The sequence below is a fragment of the Malurus melanocephalus genome, unplaced genomic scaffold (genome assembly GCF_030028575.1).
Source record: "Malurus melanocephalus ecotype Western Australia unplaced genomic scaffold, MMel_1.1 scaffold_83, whole genome shotgun sequence".
Classification (NCBI taxonomy): domain Eukaryota; kingdom Metazoa; phylum Chordata; class Aves; order Passeriformes; family Maluridae; genus Malurus; species Malurus melanocephalus.
The window spans coordinates 1586083-1608868 of NW_026623315.1; the positions used below are offsets into that span (position 1 = coordinate 1586083).

General features: G+C 39.4%; 1 protein-coding gene across 1 annotated transcript in view; it reads right to left on the minus strand.

Moving 5' to 3' along the window:
• Positions 1-750: 750 nt before the first annotated feature.
• The window catches only part of TBX20 (T-box transcription factor 20), a 39458-nt gene continuing 17422 nt past the window's right edge, over positions 751-22786 (minus strand). Inside the window, exons 6-8 of the mRNA XM_057367724.1 lie at positions 21872-21948; positions 10475-10584; positions 751-6266 (exon numbers count right to left, since the gene is read on the minus strand). Of these exons, the coding sequence (XP_057223707.1) occupies positions 5926-6266; positions 10475-10584; positions 21872-21948 (528 nt within the window). The 3' untranslated portion in view covers positions 751-5925. The remainder of the gene's footprint in view (positions 6267-10474; positions 10585-21871; positions 21949-22786) is intronic.

Genomic DNA, 22786 nt, shown 5'->3' on the forward strand with positions numbered 1-22786 from the left:
GTCAGAAGCTGCTTTAAGGGATGGCTCTCACAGCAAGCTTGGAAGCACCTCCAGAGATCATTTGATTGTCCTAAGGCATGATTAGCTTTAATCACATCATTCTTGACTAGTGCATGTTCAACCTGTTCTAAGAGACCTTGAATGATAAGCATTGCTCCTTATATGCTCTAGGTAATCCTACACTGTGCTTCACTATCCTTCGTCTTTGAACACCTTAGATGGAGTCTCAGGTAACTCTCTTGCTTTAATATATGCTATTATAATTGAAATTAAATCATATTCAATAAAAGCCTTCAGCTGTTATGGAGAGGAATTTATTCCTTACTTCTTTATGTTATTCACTTCTCCTGACTTAATAGACCTAATTCCACTTTCTTCCTATACTGCATTTCCTAGGTCTCTATTTACTGTGTAGGGACCCTGAGAACCCCATATTTCGGCCATTTATTTGGATTCTGCTGGCAAACCCAGGAATTTTTAAGAATATGATTGCAAAGCATTTTGAAAAAAAAAAAATTTGAGGGACTCCATGCAAACTACAATTGTATTTAACTACAGTACAACTATCACTCCATATGAATCCATGACTTAGACTACCTTTTGTAGATGAGCAGCCCTAATGAATTTTGTGCAGTCTCAGAAAGATTTGTCATTTGTTCCACTGTCCTCAGCAACTTAGAGGGAAAAAAAAAACAGAAGCAGAAAGATTTGGCTAAATAAGAATGATATATCAAAACACCCAATATTTTAATGAAAGAAACTGAATATCCACACATTTTGCACTTCTGTACAGTTTTTGTGATATATATATAATTTTAAGCTGTTTACAAATAACATTTAATGCTTCAAATATTACATAATGTTGATATTATATTTCTAGCAGAAATAAATATATTGCACTTAAAAAGAAACTTTTCATTAGATGTTGTTTCATAGTTTATGTTCACAACTTTTTTTTCCATAAAAAGATTTCCCTCTACCCCCTCCCCTTACACACAAACACACACTTCAGTACATGGTGAATGTGCTCACGCAATGCATTATAAACAACAAAGTCAACACAGCAAACAGAAGAACTGTGGTACATTCTGTTAAAGAGGTTACATCCAGTTTTTTACCTTCTTTATGTTTAAACCAAATTTTTTCTCATGTTTTTGAAGGTACAATTTAAAAAATTGTTTAAATGTGCTAAAGGTAAAATACAGCAAACTGTATTTTTTGTCCTTAAACTATCATAAAAAGTTCCTTCAGAGCTTATTTAATTCATTGCTTAATTTTCTTTTAAAAAGATAAAATAAAGAAAAAGAAGTTGTCATTTGATAATCTAGAGATTATATGCAAGGACATTTGATTATGGAGTAAGACAGAAATCCTGTGGCCAGCAAGTAGGTGGTTAATAAACAAACCACATCTCCTGCAGCAGAAAATGCTCTGTAAAGAATAGTAAGCATAAAATCTCACTAAAATGAAAATTAATCTTTGAGTGAGTAAATGTCAACCCCCTGCAGATGATGAGTATAAGCACTATAGCCACAACTTTCTCAAAGCAAGAAGCTGTAAGTATTACACTGATCTACTGCTACTTTTACCCTTATCTGGGAGTAAATTATCACAATTCATATAAAGTTTTGGAAATCTTATTTTGCAATAATTTTCATTGATATTTCTGTTTCTGTATAGTACACTCATATAAAGAGGATGTATTGCATAATCAAGTTGCCGTTCCAAATGCTTTTCAATCAAAAATGTTCATTTGTTTGCTGAATGTTGGAATTCTGGATACAGAAATTCTATCTACTTGGTCTATGCTTGTTTTTCAGTTTATAGCCAGAAGAGTATGACTGAAACCCGGTGGCATTGATTTGCTATCTTTGACAGTGCCTCATTGCTACAAAACAAAGATGAAAATTCAAAATGGGGAGCTTCTTGTTTAGATTCGCAGGGCTCCAAAAGCAGCAGGAAAAAAAATTCAGACAAACACATCCAAATCAGTTTTGTTAATATATGGGATGCTTTTGTTGGATTAAAGACTGGATGGTGTTAACCATCTATAGATAAAATGGTAATTCAGAAAAAACACAAGAATACTTGTAACACTCCCGAGGAAAACCTTATCATTCTCTTTGAAAAGCATATTCAGGCATATTCTCTCCACTCTTCCCAAAAAAAGGCAGACAAACCCCCTCCAAAAAAACCCCAACCAAAATCAAAGAACATAAACCAGCTCAATTCTTCTGAGCCAAGAAAGCTCAAAAAGGTGAAGAGCACTTCTCATGGGATATAAAATGTGAATTGTATTTGGAAAATAAACTCTAGATTATATTTGGCRTTCCTAGTCCATCTACCAACAACAGATGTTCTGTTCTGAAAGCGATATAATTCTGACAGCAGTACAGCAAGTCCTTAAATAAGTTATTGGGTTATTGTCAAAGCGGTAGAGATAATTTAATTTTTTTTTATTTTTTTTTTAGCAAAAGAAATTTCACTCTTAAACCAATTAATTACAAATTTGCATTAATTTTCTGCCAATTGTGAGTTCAGTGCTAAAACTGATTTGTACTTGGGTTTAAATYTTTTCTGTATTGTTCTTATATTGTTGCCATCATTTAAGTCAGTGTTCTTACTGTCAGACTTTATTTTTAGATGCCAACGTGGAATGAAATCCTGCCCCCGTAACAGTCAATAAATTTCCCTTTGACTTCAGTTGCGCAGGAATTTTATTTCTGGAATCGCTCCCATGCTGCCCCAGGCCCACAGGAAGGTGAGAGGGGTGGGGAGCAGAAATATTGCAAGGTGGCAAGACCTCTTCACTGCATGTCCTGTGGCACCTGTGAACTTAATCCCTTAAACCTCAAATCTCTGAAACAGGTTTTGTAGGTAGGATTGTGAGGGCAAGGAAAAGGAAGTGAGGAATGGACATACCCGTTGATCTTATTCCCAGGGAAGGTGGTCACAAGCTGCCTTCATTCCCCCTTTTGGGACCTGCCTGTCATTCCACATTAGTGGAGAACCCAGTGGGTTTCTGCTGCCAAGGAATTAAACCTCAGAGAGCAGCACAAGGAGGGATGAGCACACTCAGAGAGACAGTCTGACTTGAAAAAATCAAGCTGTGGATTTTGGCAGATAATTCTGCATCATCTATAATATAAAGTTCATCAGAGAGAATTTCAATGAGGAGTTGGCTGTATCATGTTTTTATATAGAGATAGCCTACTGCCATGTTTTTTTCAGGTATGAATCACAACTTCATTTGTAGTGAAAAGCACTCGTCCTTTGTTTAGTATTTTTGTGAATGAAGTTGTCAAAATCCAGTTTAATTCTCCAGAAAGAGCCTGGAGAATTTTCTCTGAAACAGTATCAAGGGCATTTCTGCATGCCAGGTATTGGTATTCTCAGAGCAAGGACTGTGACRTGGCTGAAAAGATTGTACACCTTATTTTTCTGAATTTGCTTCATGAAGGAAGGTCATGTATGAGCAGCCTTCATGTCACGTCTTGACCATGCCTAAATCAGCCCACCTGTTTCACACTTGTGTCTGGAGTCATGTAAAATCTGCCTACTCGCCTGATCCTTTCCTGATGGAAAGTATCAGCAGTAAAGCTACTGGCTTGAATTCTGACCCCAGCCATATCCACTGCAACTCCAGGTAAGTTAATGGACCTGCAGAAGGAACCAGATAAACAGAACTTCCCTGCAGTGCATGGTGCATGTCTTCCTAAGGTCTTCATACAACTCTAACAGAAGCAACTGAAGAGAAAACTTTCTTCCAAAACTSWTCTGTAATTATTCTTTCTGTAGAGTCATATGTACTCAAACAATTACATTCTTGTGGAGTCAGTATCACCTAATTTCCTGAAAAATAGGGAGTTCATAGCAAAACCAGTTATAAGTAGACACAACCTCRCAACATGCAGTTTTCCAGTGAATCTGATAGCCTGGAGCAAAATCTAATATTTGGGTACGCCAAATATTAGCCGTGTAAATACTGCAGAGCTTGGCCTGTTATATTAATTTATGGAACTCCTTGTAGCAGGTCTGAACCCAGAAATTGTAAGTTAATGTTACTTTTTGTTTACATACGGAACACAGGATTTGCAAATTGGCCCAGGTCATTTTTTGTTAGCAGATACTACAGTGATTAAAGGGGAATTGGGGTGATAATGCAGATAACTGGGTTAAAAAGGTGATTGAAATGGCCAATTCAAGAAGGTTTTTAATTCAACTGCTGGAAAATAGTTAAAGATGGTCTTTGTCTGTGGGATGCAAGCACTGTCCTACAGCAGAAACTGGGAAAAGCCTGGAAGGTTGTTGTTGCTCTGTGTGATGGGGCGTGTGAAACAAGGCATGRGACAGATACGGGCATGTGACTTGCCTGGGAGTAGGTACTCAGTGTACTGCACTCTACTTTTTACCAATGACACCAATACAGAATGGTCAAAAGTAGAGGAGAAGATTGGGAAATAAGTTTGTTTCCTGTTTTGTGTTCCACCTCTGCAGAGATCTGTAATATATGCTAGCTCGTTTTGTCAGCAGATGTGTTATCATCTGTAGCTTGGATGCAACTTGACACAGAAACTCTGTTTCTACTTATTATTTACAGTGAGATCCCACCTCTTGCCACACAGAAACCAATGTCACACTGGTGCTCTTTCCAGCAGTGCAAAGGATCTGTGCTAGCCCTCTGCAGGTCATTATTTTATACCTCTGTTGTATCAGACACAACATACTACAAAAAGTGGACAGTACTTTGAATGAGAACCCCAAATACTAGCAGAAAAGAAGTCAGACATGAATTTAAAAAAAAAAATGTGTGAAGGTCTGTACTGACATTTTTCTAAGGAAACTCCACCATTCTAGTGGGACATGGAAAAACTGTTGGTACAACCCTCTTTTCCTGCCCAAGGAGCTCGTATAATAACAGCCATGACCAAACCCAGGAAAATCATAACAATTAGAAAGATACTCCAATGCCTCTCATACCAATCCATTAATTATAGTTTGATCCAGAGAGTCTATAGATTGATCTAGCCTGAAATTTGGTTAACTTGCTACACWTGTGCAGCTAGAAACAGGTCTTCAGTGGCAAGCACGGCAGCAAACAAGCACTGTTTTAAAATTTGATATCTTGCGTCTCAGCGTTTAAGTAACAGATATTTCTAAATCAAAATTTTTCTTCATTAGACCTTAACTGACAGTTAAATTGCTCCTCCTAGTATATAGGACAAACTTTTTAGGCTGAAGGACAGAATACGTTACCGTTACACATTACTACTACAGTCCTGTAACACAGTTCTCTTTTTTGAACCCATAAGTATTTTGTGAAAGAAACAAAGAAAGAAAGACTTGTTAATAATGGTCTCTTTGTGATTATAGTAGCAACTAAGRAATACTGGTTTTGGTGAATATAAGCCAGTCTTAAAAAGGACAGTGGTCATCTCCACTTTGTCCCGTTTTCAGCAAATGTATGCTGAGATAGCCTAAAACATGCTCAAAGTTATAGCAATACATTTTTCTGTTTAGATGCTCATCAGTCACAAGAAGAGATGAAGATGGGTAAGAGTATTGCCTTTTTCAGAATTCATCTAGCATATGAAAAAAAGACCTATAGACAATTAATTTGTACACTGCTGCTTAAAGATAATCTCTTTCCACCAGGCACCTTTGGAACAAGCTGCACGTGGCCAAAGATCCTGGGGACTTTGGGATCCGTTTTGGCTGTGTTACACATAGATCTGTGAGCAGCTCTAAGCTGCATGCCCTCTTCTTGTGATCCCTCAAAAGAGGAATCTATATCCACAACGCATTTTCTTGGCTGGTTTCTTACGAGTTCAGCACTCCAGCCACAGGCCTTTCAGGAAGGTCCCTGGTGTTTTTCATAGCAAACTCGCAGATTTAAAATGTTGTGTTCCTCTTGTCTTACGTCACTCATACAAACGGTGTCATCACTGCGGAAGAGTGACGCAGTCCTTGGATAGCTGCATAAGGACCCTGCTGGAAATAATGGTGGTACCTTGGCATGTGGAAGGATGGGAAAGTGGGGCCGCTACCCTGCATGGAGCTGGCTATGGCAGAGGGTGTAAGAGGCATTCCCAGGCGGCTGTACGGAGGCAGAGATCCTTGGATCGGATGAGGAATGGGTGTCGCTATGGATGCAGTGCTGGTACCCAGGGCACTCAAAGACTGYGGATGCTGAAACCCTGGGAAACTGGTTGAAGAGGAAACCCAGGAACTGAGGGACAGGTTATCAGATGTTGTAAAGGCTGACCCTGCAAGGAAAGAGAAAGAATACCTCCCATTGACACTGCGACACACAAAGCTGGTAAAGTAGCAAAAAGGGAGAAAATTAGTCTTTCACAGCAAGCCTGATTTCAATGACAAATTGCCCTTGGAAATACTTCCCAAGTATTTCTGTCTTTAAAACGTTATTTGCTGGTTGCTCTCCTTTATCACTAAGTCTTAGAAAAATTTCCATTTTAAGAAGCTGTTTGGGGTGGCTTAAWCAGTAAAATCAGATGCGCACATTGAACATTTTAGGTATTAAACTCTGAAGCACCTTGTAATGCTGCCACTAAACACTGAAATATCTACTCTGACAAGGAATCTCACTGCATTACGTCACTATTTTGAAGACATACTTGCAGTTCTTTGCATCAGATCCTCAGTTTTTGGGTTTTTTTTCCTCAAAATTTGGTATGGCAAAAAAAGCAGAAGAATGTAATTTGTACTACAAGTTTTTCCTTTTTTTTTTTTTTTTTTACCCGCATATTCTCTCTTTTTTTTTTTTTTATTCATATTTTTTTTTTTTTTTTTTACCCCAGTAAAACTACATCTTTCCAGTTAACCTGACTCTTTCTGTAATATAGAACAAAAAAATTCTAAAAGCATAAATGTCAAAGCATTTTTTGTTTTTCCAACCATGTATGATACACTAACTAGTAAACAACACCAGTTCTAATGCAGAACTAGCTCTGAAGGCAAATATCTACTTTTGATCAAATGGAAGTGTTTTCTTTGTCATTTTGTTTTGAATTTGTTTAATCTGAAAAGTTCCAAAAATTATTTCCACAAATCTTCCAACTCTTTAGAATACTTTTTTTCCTGAAGATTGAAGAATCATAAAAAAAAAAGAAAAATGGTTTCTTAAAATTAGAACTAATTACTTATTTCATGTTGACAGTAAAATTTTGGGGAAACAATAATTTGTTTGGATAATTACACATGGCATTTTCAAATAATCTGATAACTGTGTTGCCCTACATCTCTGTAGTTCCTTTATGCATCTRGTCATCATCATATGTCTGATTTCTAGAAATGGGGAATACAATAAAAGACTATAAATAAACTCTTTTTATTCCTCTTCAAACAATAATTTAGCTGTTGTCTCAYGTATTTTCTTGACCAACTTTCTTACTTTAGAAAATTGTTGGCAGGAGTATTTGATGAAATACATTTCAATTCAGTATTGCAAAACATTCTGAGACAACAAATTTTATAACATATAATAGTTTCATAAATCTGATTCAACAAGGGAAGTTCATCCAAACTGTAGAATGAAAACACATGAAGACTTCTATCTGTCAAGGTAAACTTACTGGAATTAAGTACAGCAACCAATCAAAGCCACATGCTCAAACCAAARCTATAAGCAAAAAACCCAACAGAAATAAAAAGTACAAATCGTTATTTTTTTTTAAATCATAAATCTCTTATTGTATATATTCTCAAATCATGATTAATTTTTTTCTCTACTTAATGAAACAAATAAAACAATTCAGTAACAAGACAAAGAAACTCTCAATTTAGCAGTGGGAACAAACTTGAATCACATCCTGGCCCTACCACTGAACCAAATCCTAACTGCTGGGAAGTGAGATCCAAACTCTAAGGATAACACAACAGTCACAGACCACAGCAAAACCCTTGACAAATCAGAGGGTATCTGATCATTACTTCACTACAGGGAAAGCAGGATGCAAATTTGGATTTGCACAGAAGATTTGCACTTGGCTCTGTTCCACGTGGCTACTATGAATTCTGTGTGTGGATGCAGGCATGGGGAAATTATTCATTAAAGAGTTTTCATTGAATTTATATMTTTCCTATTTGTTAATTCTTTGGAAACAGACATCTTGGGACAAATGTGGTACTGTAGGCTAGCTGCTTCCATCTTTAGATGGCTGAAATTGGCTGAGCAGGGAATGCTCTGGGAGGCTGCTGAAGTAATTACAAAGTCTATTACTGCTATTTATTTCTTTGTTTTATGCAGAATAAGGTATCTGACTCTTTCTCATGAATGACCGTGAGATGATCATAGGGCTGGAACACCTCTTCTGTATGGAAACGCTTAGAGAATTTGGRATGTTCAGTCTTGAGAAGGAGGGAGAGCCTTAGGAGTCAGGGCTTAAAAGGGGTCTATGAGAAAGCTAGCAACAATTTTTTTAACATGGCCTGTTGTGACAGGTCAAGGAGTAAGGGCTTTAAACTAAATGTGGATAGATTTAGACTAGATATAAGGAAGGCTTTTTTTTTACTATAAGAATGGTGAAACACAGGCACAGGCTGCCAGAGAGGGGCTGGATGTCCCGTCCTGGGAAATATGCAAAGTCAAGTTGCATTGGGCTCTAAGCATAGTTGAAGATGTCCCTGCTCATTGAAGGGGGTTTGCACTATGTAACCTTTAAAGGTCCCTTCCAACCCAAACTATTCCATGATTTTCATTAGGAACTTCCTCAAGCATCCATTCCTCTCCAACTGGAATGATCTCTGATTGCAGCTTAGTGCTTCAAAAAGTCTCACATATCACTTTTGCCATCACCAAGGATATGTGTTCCAGTTATTCTGAGGCAATCGAGGTCTCAGAGAGTTTATKACATCACCCAGCAACGTGTGTGTATTTAGCTGCCAACTTTTGTATGTATGGGGGGACATCCATCAGTTTGGCATGCAAGGTAGTTTAAAAATGCATCGGAAAAAATTAAAATATCTTTGGGATTTCAATAATTCCATACAATCTCTCCTTGTATCTTGGAGTATTTTTCCTTGGTTAAGGGCACTAGACTTAGAGAGAGAGCAAAGGGAGTACCAGTTACCCATGTGCAATGTTTTACCCTCTGTACATGTTTCTGGTTGCCCAGAGCAATCACGTCCTGTGTAGCATATGGCTCCCAGATTAGAAAAAAGTTCTTTGCCATGATTCACAATCTTCCTCAGTTACTAATTTGCCATATTGTGAGCAAATGCRGAACTGTACCCTTTTATTACACATAAAATTAATTGTAATAAAGTATTATATGCTCCTAGTACACCTTTCTAAGGATTCTCTTCTGAGGATATATAATGGCCAGCTCTCACACTGAGGTTCACCTGGTTTGTTTTGTCATTCCCAAGGGAGGACATCATACCAGGGAGAAATTTAATTCTTGAAGAGAAGGTGCCTTGCTCTGGGCACTTCCAGCAATGGAAAATGCAATACTGTCTTCAACAATAGCTGGCCTAAGATCTAAGTTAATGAGAGACAAGGTAATCCCCCAGAAGCATGTGAAAGGATGGCATCATACCAGGTGAGGAGTTGCTTCAAAACCTCTGTAATCTAAGGACCTGCTCTTAGAATAGACATGTAAGAACAAGCCCACCAAATCACATTTTGCTGAAGAGCAACTCATGGTTAAAAATAAGTGTGTTTTCCCTGCATAAGTCCAAAGAGCTTATGACCAGAAATAATGCTCTTATCTTAGCAGCACTGTATGGAGTTAGAGGACAAGACAAGGACACTGCCAGTTGGAAGACAGATAGAACTGCTTTACCTCAAGTGGCTGTGGCATATCAGGCAGGTCACAAAGTCAACATGCAAAGTATAATGCAACACGAGTTTATGCTAGTCAGCAATCTCACAGGAAGGGTTTGAGTTCTATTTCCAGTTGCAAATTATGACAGATGCAATTTCTCCAGTAAGTGTCCCCACAAAGAACAAGTCTGCCTTGCTACTACCTCTGCTACCGCTAAAGCAGACAAATTGTTTGATAAAGCATTTGAGGCTAATTGCCTCAGCAGGAAAAACTTTAGAGAGACTAAGGGATAACAATTAAACATCAWTTTTTCAGGCWGCYACAGACTTTTCTTTCTGAGGAGGCMAAGTGGGTTAACCACAGGATAGTTGAAGATAGTCGGAACTAAGTCCTCTGYTCACAGAAGGCTGGAGGGGCAGCAAGTGGCACACCTAYRTGGTACTTTACAAATGGTGTAGAGCCCAGCTGGCAAATCCTGCCAAGAAACGGGGAATGTTAGCTTGCTCTCAGCATCACAGTAATGGAGCTGTCTGGTTTACAAACATCTTGAAGAGGAAGCAGAACCAACTCTTTTCTGATGGCAAAGACTATATGAGCATCTCTAAAACTGCCTCCTGAACTGAACCAGTTACAATTTGCTCAGGCATAACTTGGTCACCACACTTTCCCTCATGACCATATTTTCCTACCTCTGCTTTGTGTTGCCTGGCTGTCATCTCCAAGATCATCTTCTCCTCCATAGGTGCGAATGGGGGATCGGGCATAGGAATGCTTTTGGATAAGGCTCTCCACACTTTCTCTGTAAAGGGAAACAATCTCATATATCAATACCATCCTAAACAGCATCCAAATTCATCAAGGTGAATRTAATGCCTTTTTTCTGTACAGATAACAGCTTTCACATACAGACTCTCCAAAATCACTTAACAAAAGACTTACCTCATAGCATGGCATTGGAAATGCYGGATTTGGCCTGTGTTTTTTTAATATTGCTGATCATCTCTTACCAGCTTCTCCAGCAAAGCAGAGTGAACTTCCTACYGTGCTTCCTGGATGTGGTCTCAGTGAATATAAGACCAGCACTCTTCATTAATTTGAAAATGCAAACTCTGCAGTTATTTGTGCTGAGTGATGAGTCTGGGTTCAAAGAGACACCTGTGGCCCAGCTCCTTTCAGACAAGCTTTTGCATTGCACATGACCACCTCATTTGCTGCTCTCCCGTTTTGCTGAAATCAGGGGCAAAGATAGGTGTGTCCAGAGACAGCTCAGCTCTGGCCATGCTCTCTCAGCATCGGAGTGGAGGGCAGTTTGTAGGAGGAAGTCTCCAGATACTACTGATCTTGTGCCACATCTATTCTGGGAGGTCAGATGTGTCTGCCAGGCCCCTGCCTCGCTGGTAGCACAAAGCACTGAAGTCACACAGACCATTTTTAAATAGAAGGAAGCCATATCTGCATGATAAGCCTTAGCAGTTTGTAAGGAAGCTCCAACCTTACACATTCCCAGCACATTTCCATGTAAGTAGGTGGCATTATACCAAAGATGAAAATTACCTAGGCACATTTCCAAAATGGCTTTGACCTTCTGTTTCTATGTAAGAAATCTAAGCAGTAATAGTTGTTTAAATCTGCTGTTTGATTAAGGTTTTGTCTGAATTTACCATTTGCCCATTCATACTTGCTAATGCCTTTTGCATGGAGAGTGTGTCTGTTACAGAAATTCTAAGGAAAAATATTTTCCAAGTAACATAATAAATCACAATGGCACATGTTTTCCTTTCCTACAGAAAGTCCATTATGGTCATTTTGTCCTTGGTCTATCACTGGCATCATTACTTATGCTAGTCTCCTCAGAAAAAAAATAAAGAGAGGATCTTATCAAAGTGATTTACTTGTGTCAGGATTGGAAGTGGACTGAAAGCAATGGCAGTTCCTACATAGAGGATGATATAATTGGATTACTGCCTTTTAAGTGATTGAAAACAGTAGGCATATCAGGGCTATCTCAAAGAAGATTTTCCAAAGAAAAAGACAGACGGCATTGTTTACATTATGTGCTGAATGCCTCTTGAAACATTAGGCTTTCTTCTGAAGCAGAATGTGAAAYGCAAAGAATTTTACTTGACCAAAAGGACTATTTCATATGAGTACAGCATAACAGAATAACCAATTAGACTGGTGTTGTCTGAGTGATTTAAATACTGGTATATAAACATATCCATAATCAAAGAATTACTATTCTGTAAAGATCTGAAAAATAAATTTGATACAGGTGATTGTCTGTMTTGTCTCTACTGATTTTAATTCTAGTAAGGATCTGCTTATAATGACAGAGATTACAGCATGTAATGATATCCTGATGCAACAGAAACAATGCAGGCTCTAGTTTTAGCGCAGTGGGCCAATTTCACCTCTAAAACTTTGGATCCAATGGCGGCTTGGGGATAAACTCACCCCAATAAATTTACATTTGGATTACCTACAGGGATTTAAAGCTAAATCAAATACCCACAATTATTGCAGACTAAATTCTTTCCAGATGGGTTTGTATGCTAGACAGAGAACTCTATTATTCTATATGGTTGTCTTCTTTTAAAGGAAAAAGAGAGATGACTTCTTAGTGAACCCTGAATCTGCAATGTTTGAAACCAGGGAACTATGTGGTAGGTTTATGTATTTATTTATTTTATGATGTAGTGTTGCAGAGAGTATGCAAAGGGTTTTGGAAGATTAATCTCATTCACCAGCATAAGAGGCAAAGGTTTTGATGGCAGAGGGAATGGTCTAATGTGGAAACTTGGATCAGGGAAAGCAACTAATCTCACAGAARCAATTCCTTCTGCGCGGCTGAGATTTAATATTCAAAACTGCACGTGCTTGTCTTGCCTAATGATGTTGGTTGTTTATGCAGCAATCACACCACACCTACTGATTTTTTCATTTTGGAGGTTGAGGCTGTGATTCACATCGTGAGTGCAAAGTGCTCAGATTCACACCAGAATTCAGGCACTGCCCCGAGAATCTTCAGGTGGATCCTCTTCTGTCCACATGCAACAMATGCTGCATATAAAGCTCCAAACAGACTGACAAAGTGAAAAGGCTGAGCACACCTAAGTGTGCAAAAGCAAACAGAGGGGAAAAGAAGTGGTGTATTTTCTCCACTAATAAAGCATATCTCTGAGTTACCCTTTAACCACTGTTTCTTTCACTTAGAAGAACAAGAGTAGACATCTCCACTTTGATTTCTTTCCTTCCCTTTKCTTTTCAAATGAAAGGGTGGTGGCCTCTGCACCATGCTGCAATATTCCATCCTCAGAGAATATCACTTGGAGTCTCCATAGAGAAGACAACAGCTGCAATTTATGTAATCTATGAAAACATTTGGAGTTTCCCACAYAGGTTTGAAAGAGAAGACAAACCTCTCCACCCTTTAAAGACAGAGGTGCCTTAGGACTTACTCCAATGTTGATACATAGGAGGAAGCAAAACTTTAACAAGAATTAAGTGCCTGTGGATGTAGTTCAAAATGCAGGAATGAATCTGGAGCACAAATTCCTTCTTATACCTTTGTTTCTACTGGGTAAAAAAGGACTTAAATCTCAAAATCTTCCTGAACATTCTCTTTATGGAAGTGTGAAGTCTTTTGGTTATCCCAAATCTGATGCTGTGTAGAGTGGAGTAATACAATACATTTTTTCAAGTCCCAAAATATTACAWTAACACTACTAACTAAAAGGGAAAGTTATTATTACTTCTGGCTYTATAGTTCTGTATGCAGCATAAGATATCTCAATGTGGTTCAAAGGATTTATGGAAATAATTTCATAAATTACTGAATGGTAAATCAGTCTTTGCCATTTTATGATCCTATGCTCAATTTCAAAAAATAGCAAGCGAAGAGTATAGCGGAGGTTTTTTTAAATCTGTCTTTGGTATTTTTCAGCACTGCTCCACAGTAAACGGTCTGAAGAACAAAGTGACTTCCACTTACTCCATGCTCAACTTCTGTCTTTCTGTTTCCTTGTTTGTGATAAGAGACTTGTTATCTAATACCAGAACCTAACAATTTTTACTTTTTAGTGTGTTTTASAAATCCACAGTTTCTTCTATTAGAAATAAATTAGCAACAAACTTTGTTCTGAGAGATGTTCACAGGCTGCCAATTGAATAAAGGAAARATGCCTTCTTTCTGTCAAATATTTTTGTGTGGTCTACCAACAAGTTTCAGTCTTCCAGACTGCTCTTCAACTCACAGACATCTTGAAAATAGCCAGAGGAGAGGGAAAAGCATGTACATAAGCACAATATATTACTATGATTAAGYTGTGCAACATGTACAACTGGATAGATAATAGTAGGAGATGACAGGCTGGAGAAGAGCAGGTTAGGGACTGAAGCTGCTTGAGGAAAAGGATCCATGTGCCAAATGGAAAGGAAAAGACTTGGCAARCACACCCACAGAGAAGATGCTGAGGGAGGACAAATGTGAGGAGAGATAATAGGGAAAAGGAGTTCAGGSTGATCCAAATAATCTGCATTCCAACAGAAGCACATTTTGAGCCCAGTCCTGTCAATAAACCTTACTATGACTGAAGCACTTATTTCCTTTTATGCAAGGAATAAACCAGCAAAATTTGAACCTGCTATCAAATGATGTGAAGGGCTGAGAGAATTCATCAATGAGATAGAGTTCGGGGTGCACAGGGAGCAGGTTCTAACCTCTTGATTTGACATTTCACTCTTGCCTCTGCTGGCAACCAATTCCAAAACTAAACCTCCAGCTAGGGATGCTTTATGTCGTGCATCTCCAAGCTGAGTCTTTGGTCTCAGCTTAGTTAATGTGCCCTGCATGTACAGAGTAGCCTCAGAGGACCAAAGGAAGATAAAAAAACCCTGATGTAACTGACAAATGATTCACTAACACTTTGCAGACCAAACCGGAGACCTTGCCAYGGATTTGAACTGGGAGAGAGGGAAGAAAACACAGCTGACTTGGGAAGCAGCTGAAGTCTTGTGTGAGAGTGCTCACTTTCTTTTGCTGTCAACCCAGATCACAGAAATTCTCTCAGGAGATGATGAAGTCCCAGATTACCCTGAGCAGCAACTTTAATCAAGATAAAAGAACAGGGCTTCTTTCTAGGTGGGAGCAGGCATCTCTGCTGTCATTTTTTCTGCACCTTTTGCCATTGCTCTACTTCAGCTGTACATGCACAGCAGCCTGGTGATCACTGAGACTCTGATTCTGAAGTGCATGACCATGAACCCTGATGACATGAAAAAAAGAAGGCTCTCCTGGCCATTGTGCAGTCAACATGGATGCTGCAACATGCACCTGAAACTGTGGATTTTCCTGAATTTGGCAGACAGGAAATGGAGATGGGAAGCCTACACTCTCTCTTTGTGACAAAAAAAAATGTTTAAGACAATATATTTAGCTTTGTTCAAGGTGTCAGAAAAGCTAATTCAGAAGCAGCTTGCTGGAGCCAGGGCTGTGTCAGTGTCCATCTTAGATCGATACCATGGCTACAAATAAGATGGAATCAAAGTCKCAGGCAGCCATCGATTCCAGTGGGAGTCAGGTTTGAGCTTCTTTGAAGAAAATGTGCTAAAGCCATGCTGTTATGAGAGAGAGCAAGTGGCTGAGCCAGGCATTCTGAGCTTGTGCCTTCTCCATAAGTTACTCTTTCAGGAATGGCTACAAGAGGTAAAAAATTCAGAGCAGAGCAGGTGTCTTGGATGCCTCAGCAAATCTTTTTTTTTACCCCTTGCTATTCAGGTGCTGGGTACTCAGACAGGTAAGGATATCCTCAGAATCTGCTCCCTGCTCCTGGTGCCATGGGGTTTGCTTTTTAAATTTTTTTTTCTTTTTCTTTGCAAGGAAAAGCAATGCCAAAAAAAAAAGAAAAGAAAAGGAAAATAATAAAATAATAAAACTGACAATCGTGTTTTGCTTGGCCATTCAGTCCAACACAAAGAAAAATACAGAACAGGATATAAAGTGTATGAATTATCAGTTTGCAGCCTGAATGACTTCTTTAGTTCTGCGTTTCAAAGGTTTCCTTTTTTTTGTAGCTGCCAGTTAGTATGTTTGGAAGAAAGCCCAGATAACAGAAGACGTCAGAAGTGAGGTGAGGTGAAGACAGATGGAATAAATGGGCTGAGAAGGCACWAAAATAAACTTGTCGGAAGTCGCACTGTAGTAGAACTTTTTTTAAGGGAAAAGATGACTAATTTGTCCAAGACACAAGTGCTAAAAACAAGTCTGTAAAAAAAAAAAAAAAAAAAAAAAAAAAAAAAAAAAAAACCAAACAAAAAAAACTAACGAACAAAACTCCCCTCAAAAAACCAACAAAAAACACTCACCTCCCAAAAAACCAAAATGACCTAGCAGGAAGAACAAATGCATTTCTGTAACAGCAACTATGAGTGAACAACATGTGCTGTCATAACCTCTGTTCAGACATCACTCAACCTTTGTTTCCTGTGGCTTGTATTTGCTATTTTACATATGCACAGACATTAGTTGCTACATATACTTGCTCTTACACTGGTAGATAAATATTAGAGGCTGACCATAAGCATGTAATTCAGGTTGTGGATGGTCCATGGTATGGACCAAATCCTTGAGCAGAAGAAAGTAGTTTTGCTCCACTGCTTAGATCAACACTGAATCAACCTGGGACAAAACAAGGCCTACAGGCTACAATGGCTCACAGACCTGGCCCAAAAGCAAATCCACAGCCCCAAAACACTTTCATACAAAGTCAAAACTACTGGGCAAGTGCTACTACTGGGATGGATGCATTACTGCAAGAATATATACAATTTTCAGAAAGAAGGAAAATGAGTCTTGAATTATAAAAAATATGGGGTTTAATGATTGTAGAAGAAAGAGCAAGTGTACCTCTGCAATGGTGTTTACYGTCACCCTCTCAGTAAAAATTCAGCAACTGTGGAATAGTTGGATGTGAGTGGAGAAGTGAATGCATGGATGTGACAAAGCCTGGCTGAAGCCATGACATGGGAAAAGTAATGACAGAAGGGGCATGAAGTTATCAGTATACTCACCCCACTTGTCTCAACTGCAAATAAAATTGAGAAAACTGTCTTACATAGCCAGGCCCATGGAGCTCCACTGTGCCAAGTGAAGCAACCATTTCTTTCTGAAGAAATGGTTTCTTTTTCTGGGCAAAGGATGAAAGGTGAGGACAGAGCAGTACTGTGAAGCTGTAGCTGGGGGGAGTCCCTGGCAAACTTCCTCTGGGGTGGAAACCGTAGGTCAAATTTGACATCATCCCCTCCCCTTATGCACACACTACATCTGCACGAGGTGAGTGGAAACCACTAGAATAATAAAACATTTTTATACCATTTCGTGCAAGTAAGAAGATYGATAACAGAAAACATAAGTGGAAAATGAGCCAGAATATGAGTGCTTAAMAACTAGGGAACTAAAGAGGATTTAACTGGCACAGGGGGCTTTCTGCTGGGTGAAAAGGAACAGTTGCCTGGCTGAAAACAAGCAGAGGCAGAGGAACCAGATTTGAAGGGAGCAATTCAGGTGTCTAAACAAAGGCAAGTAGTGCTTTCAAGATTTGCTGAGGTATCCAAGCCACCTGCAGTGTTCTGGAAGGGATGAGGCAGGAAGTGCAGACCAATCCACCCACCCATCCAGGGCAGCAGCTGAAGGCTGGAGTAACCTCAGCAACATTGGAATGGCACTAGATACCAGGAATCCAGGTACCAGAGTCCCTGGTATTTCTCCCTAGATCCAAGATTTCTCTTCTCTGAACCTAAATATCTGAAATGAAATGTTGTGGCTGGTTGCTGGCATCTACAGATGGAGAACTAGCTGAGAATAAAAGATTGGCTGCGGGTTTGACTTGTTGGAGAATTGTGACAAAGCCCTACTTAGCCATGGATGTGAGGGTAGATCATAGAGCATATATATATATTTCTTTATATTTCTGGCTGTTGATTACTGGCTTTCAATACTCTGGGATGTTCTTCTAGACCAGCAATAGGCAGTAGGAATGGGGAAGAAGGCAGCTCTCTGAGGTGAGCAGGGAAGGGAGGGGAGAGAGGACGGCTGTGCATAGCCTGTCACTGAGAACGTGGCTTTGGCTGATCCTTCAGCAGGGAAGCGCCTGAATCCAGGCATTAGCATGAACTTTGCTTACAGCCTTGTAAGCCAGCWTGATGTATTTCCACATCTCAGAGATGGAGCTCCTCAGGGGAAAATCCGGAATTTTATTACCATGCAAATCCAGTTGGGATGCTGCTTTCTTATTTCCCCATCCCCCCATCTTTCCCTTCTCTGCCTAAAAATTACTTGGGTGTGCAACCATACTTTTCCATATTGCCTCTTGAAGTATCCCAGAAGTGTTATTAGACTTGTGCAGATGGATATATTCACTAAATTCTCCTTAATAGCTACAAATCCATACCCTGAACTTGCCTATCACATACTGGGTCAAATAAACTAGCAATGTTCAGATCATGATTATGATCTGCCAATTCTTGTCTGATCATTATTTTAAAATTCAGTAGTTCAGTTGGCTCCTGCTCTTGAAATTATCACCTTTTTCATGGGATTGTTTGAATGGTATGTAATTATCATGGTTTTATTTATCTATTTATTTTTAACAGTCTAATTCTTCACTACAACTCAAAAGATAAATTCAGACCCAAGATTAAAAAAAAATAGTCTGTTGGGTTCTGCCTCTGCATTCTTTATGCCTTTGGCAGTTTTTTCTTCAGCAGAAATGCCTCATTACTGAGTTTGGCATCCCATAGTCAACACCACAGTATGCTAAGCTCCACATTCTGGTAATTGCTGCTAAATGTTCAGTTTTTTCGGTCACAACCACTGTGGGAGCCTTTTTATAGTAGAGGAGATGTAAATACCATGTAAAAAGATCAAAAGGTGAGTYAGAAACTTATCTAAATCACAGTAGCCCCAGATAAAGTCTGCCCTGTTGCCGTAAATAGATTGTCACAAGTGAGTTAGGGAAAGGGTTGAAAGTAGAAGAAATCTTGCATCCTGATAAAAATTGAATATGTACCAAACTTACCAATTTTTTTTTTTTTCAATAATTAAAAGGTTGCATATAGCTATGATTACAAGGAAACCATTCCTATTTGGACAGAAACAAAAGAAAATGCAGGCATTTCAAAAGTTTTGCTGTTGCCTACCTCCTCTACTGTTGTGCAAATTTCACAACATTTACATATATTATTTCAACTCCAACACATGCAATGCCAACAGATTTAATCCTAAAGGCATTTGCAGCTTGAATTTCTTACATAAGGATCGTAAATCTAGAATGGGAAGCCTGAAATCGTTAAAGTCACATATTTATAAAATCATATTCAATTAGGTTAAAAAAGTGCAATTTCTGTCATCATGTCATAAAAAGATGTGTTTTTCTCTCAGATCTACTATAAAGAAAAGCTCCCTATATTGTTACAGATAGAGGCTGTTTTCAATCAGTTACAAGAAGCAATCCAATTACTGGATGGTTTAGTGCAGTAACTGACTCCAGACTAATTTAATTTCTTTAGGTCTCCAAAGATCAATTGATCTGATTTGTTTCCCTCCCCAAAGGCTGTTTAGGAAAAAAGCAGGCTTAAATACCTGGAAATGAAATACAAAGCTCTGTACGCTTTCACACTACTTAGGTCATTTGAAAAAGCTGGAACTCAGGATAAATGAGCGCTGTCTTGGCCCCAGCATCGCGGGATGCTTTACAGGAGCCCGTCAGGATCACCACGCTGCGCTGTCGATTACACCCGCATGTACTTCGTGCTGGTCTGCTTAGGGAGCAGGGCAGGGAAAGTGTTCTCACAGCTTTTAGATCACTATTCAATTTTCAAGAGCTGTGCAAGCGTGCTTTAGCTTTTATAGTCTTTTCTTTAGCAAATGAGTGTTTTTCCAGCAGTGATCTTACAGAAATAGCTAAGTKTCCAACTAGATTGAGCAAGAGCTGTGCTGTACTATTCAACGTTCACCTATTTGCAATGCATGTGGCAACAGACATCAAGTGAGAAATTCTTCCTGTTGTCACATCTCAATTTACTACTTYTTTTGCTTTGTTTCAGATTTCTTTAAGCAATTTTGCTGGTCCTAAGATGAAATCCAAAGAACCAGTGGGAACTTAGAGAATGATGTCTCATCTGCCTGAATATTTTAAAGGAGAACTGAATAAACCCCTTGATATTTCTGGACCATATTGTATAACTTAGGCAATTCTCAGTCTCTTGCCGGTCCACTTGCATGTTACACTTCTGTTATCTCATGACTTGATGTGCTGTGCAGCAGATTTTTTATTTTTAAATGCTATTGTGATAGCAATCAAGGCAAAGCTTTCTAATTTAAGTCAAAATCAGACCTTACCCAAACTTGGACTCTCAAATCCAGAGTTTTAATGTCATCTTAATACCTTTCACACTCTGTTTCTCGCATTTGTTGCAGACTTTACATTTGTCTGCCTTATCTTTCATGGCAACATTTGTGCCTGGGCTCTGCTGCCTGTCTCAGGCTCTATTCTTACACTTATCAATAAACAAAAGGGCACTGTGGCTTATGCTCAGCATTTCTGACTCCATGCCATGTGCTGTTATAATAAGATGTCCTCTGGAAAAATTCCCTTCGTATCCAGCACCACGATAGTCGGCTCATCCGCACAGAGGTAACTAAGTTTTTCTCCCAGCTTATCTGCTCAGACTCCTTCCGCCCTTGCAAAGCTGTGCCATTAGATGTCTCTTSTCTGTAAAACAAGCAAGCCTTTTCTGACAGGCCCTCCCTTGACTACTTATTGCATACAAACCTGAGCTTTGGATGTTCTTTACCTCAGTATTCTGTCAATATAGCAGGCTATGCTATTTTTATTCAATTTGCCTAGATTTTTTGGTTTTTATTTTTAATGAAAGCTTTCACTTAAGTAACAATTTTCAACAACTTGGCAAGTGTGCACTGCAGCCTACAAGCTTTCTTTCTCCAAATTACTGCTCTTTTACCCATTTGCTCAATGGATCACTAATGATTCAGTCACTAGTAAGGTGTGTAAGGGATCCCACTATTTCCCATCCATGGATCTGCTTAGATAGATGGACTTTTGAACTGTTGTAAAGACTTCCTCTATCTCTGTGGCTATGACTTCATTGAGAAGTTTGTCCTCTGTGTGCACCTGTGAAAAATAATTCACACACATCTGGATATCCCCACATAGGAGCCTGGGGGGTTTTGGCCTCTCCAAACTTTCTTTCATGATTGTGTGCTCATAGGAAAAATTGGATGTGCTATATCCATCTCCATTGAGTTCTCTTCCAGCTTAAAGGACACAGGCAGCTTAATCTGCTTCATTTGCCAAGCTATTTGACAYGATATCATAAAAATGTGGCTTGCTGGAAAGCTACCAAGAGATTGAAGTTTATTTCCTAACTCAGCTGTGGGTTAATTCTTCTSTCCCTATGGCAGCAGTTGCTTGTAATGAGCTGTACAYACACACAACRGTTTCCAGATAAAGCTTTCCCCTGRTGCAGTTTGCAATACAACTTTGGCGAAACAAAAATGGCATCTTTGTTGTCAGGGTGGGAGTTATGGGAGTCGTCCTGATGGCAGTAATTGCTGATTCAGTGTCTGGGACTGCTGAAGTGAATTTTGGGAGCCTCTCCTCTCTCTTTTCCACTCTGTTGGGCAGTGGGGTGCTGTAAAGATGTTTTTCACAGAACCATTGCCCTTGTTTCCCACTGACCCAATTCACAGCCCTCAACAGGATTAAATGGCAAGATAAGAAAAAAGCTTTTCATTCTGAAGTTGTAAAACKGACCCTCTTCTCCCTTCAAGAAGCCCCCTGAGAAAGACGAGTATATCGGCCCCAACTGGAACAGATGTCAAAACTCAGAACAGCTCTTTCTTCATAAAGTTTATAAGTATTTTTAAAGGAGGTGGAGGAGTCTAACTATATGCAGCAAGATAACGTTAAAATGCACAGCTTCTCAGGAGTTGAAAGGATGCTTTTCCTACAAACCCTCTCTTCTCTTTATCTTATCTGCATGGAAAGTAAACAGAAAGTCCCCATTACCTCTCGATATCAGTGAGTCTGGAAGAGTCACGGAATCCTTTAGCAAAAGGGTTGCTGTCAATTTTCAGCTTGGTTATCTGGAAACACAGAAAAGAGCAACATTACACGAATATAGTGTTACGGAATTGCAGCGTACAAAGTGTTAACCAGCCCATCCCCTGTGCCTTCACTRCTCATTTTAACTGTGTGCCATGTGCATGTGTGTGTGCTGTTCTGGAGACACTGCAAAGCTGAGGARCAAACCAGGATGCCTTGCACACATGGCAGTGGGGAGACCAAAGGGCACAGAAGGCTCAGCCCTCCTGTTGCCCCGAGCCAGAGGAACCCACCCACAGCATTAGGGCTTCCAAACACTTTKATGGCATCCATCAGTTGTCTTTTCCACGGGCAGTACAAATCACCCTGCTCACAGCTGAGGCTGCCTGGTGGAGCTGCACATCACCCAATGCAAGTCCAAACGACCTGAAGCCATGGCTTCAATTCAACACCATCTATTTTTTTTTTTTTTTTACTGGGATGGAAATGCTTTCAGGCAGGCTTACCAGCCACCACAGAGGGGCAGTTTGACTGGTTTTGCATGAAAGAAGGCTGAGGAAGGGAAGGGAAAATGTGGGGAGAACTCAGATTTAGAGTCACACAGACTGGATTGAAGGAGTAACCCCACTGAAACCATCACAGTCCTTAAAAAACAATTCATGCATAAAAACTTTTCTCCCTTCTTCAAAGACATCTATAAACCTACCCAATCATTCAGTCAGCCTTTCTATTTTGACACAGCAACCCATTGACCAGGAATSCCTCTGGCCCCAAAGCATCTCAGGTCCCCCTAACTTCACAGTGAAACTTTTCAGGCATATGGTGATGGCTTTCAATACTCCTCCCTTTTGAGGAGCAGTAAAAAAACTACAACATTGT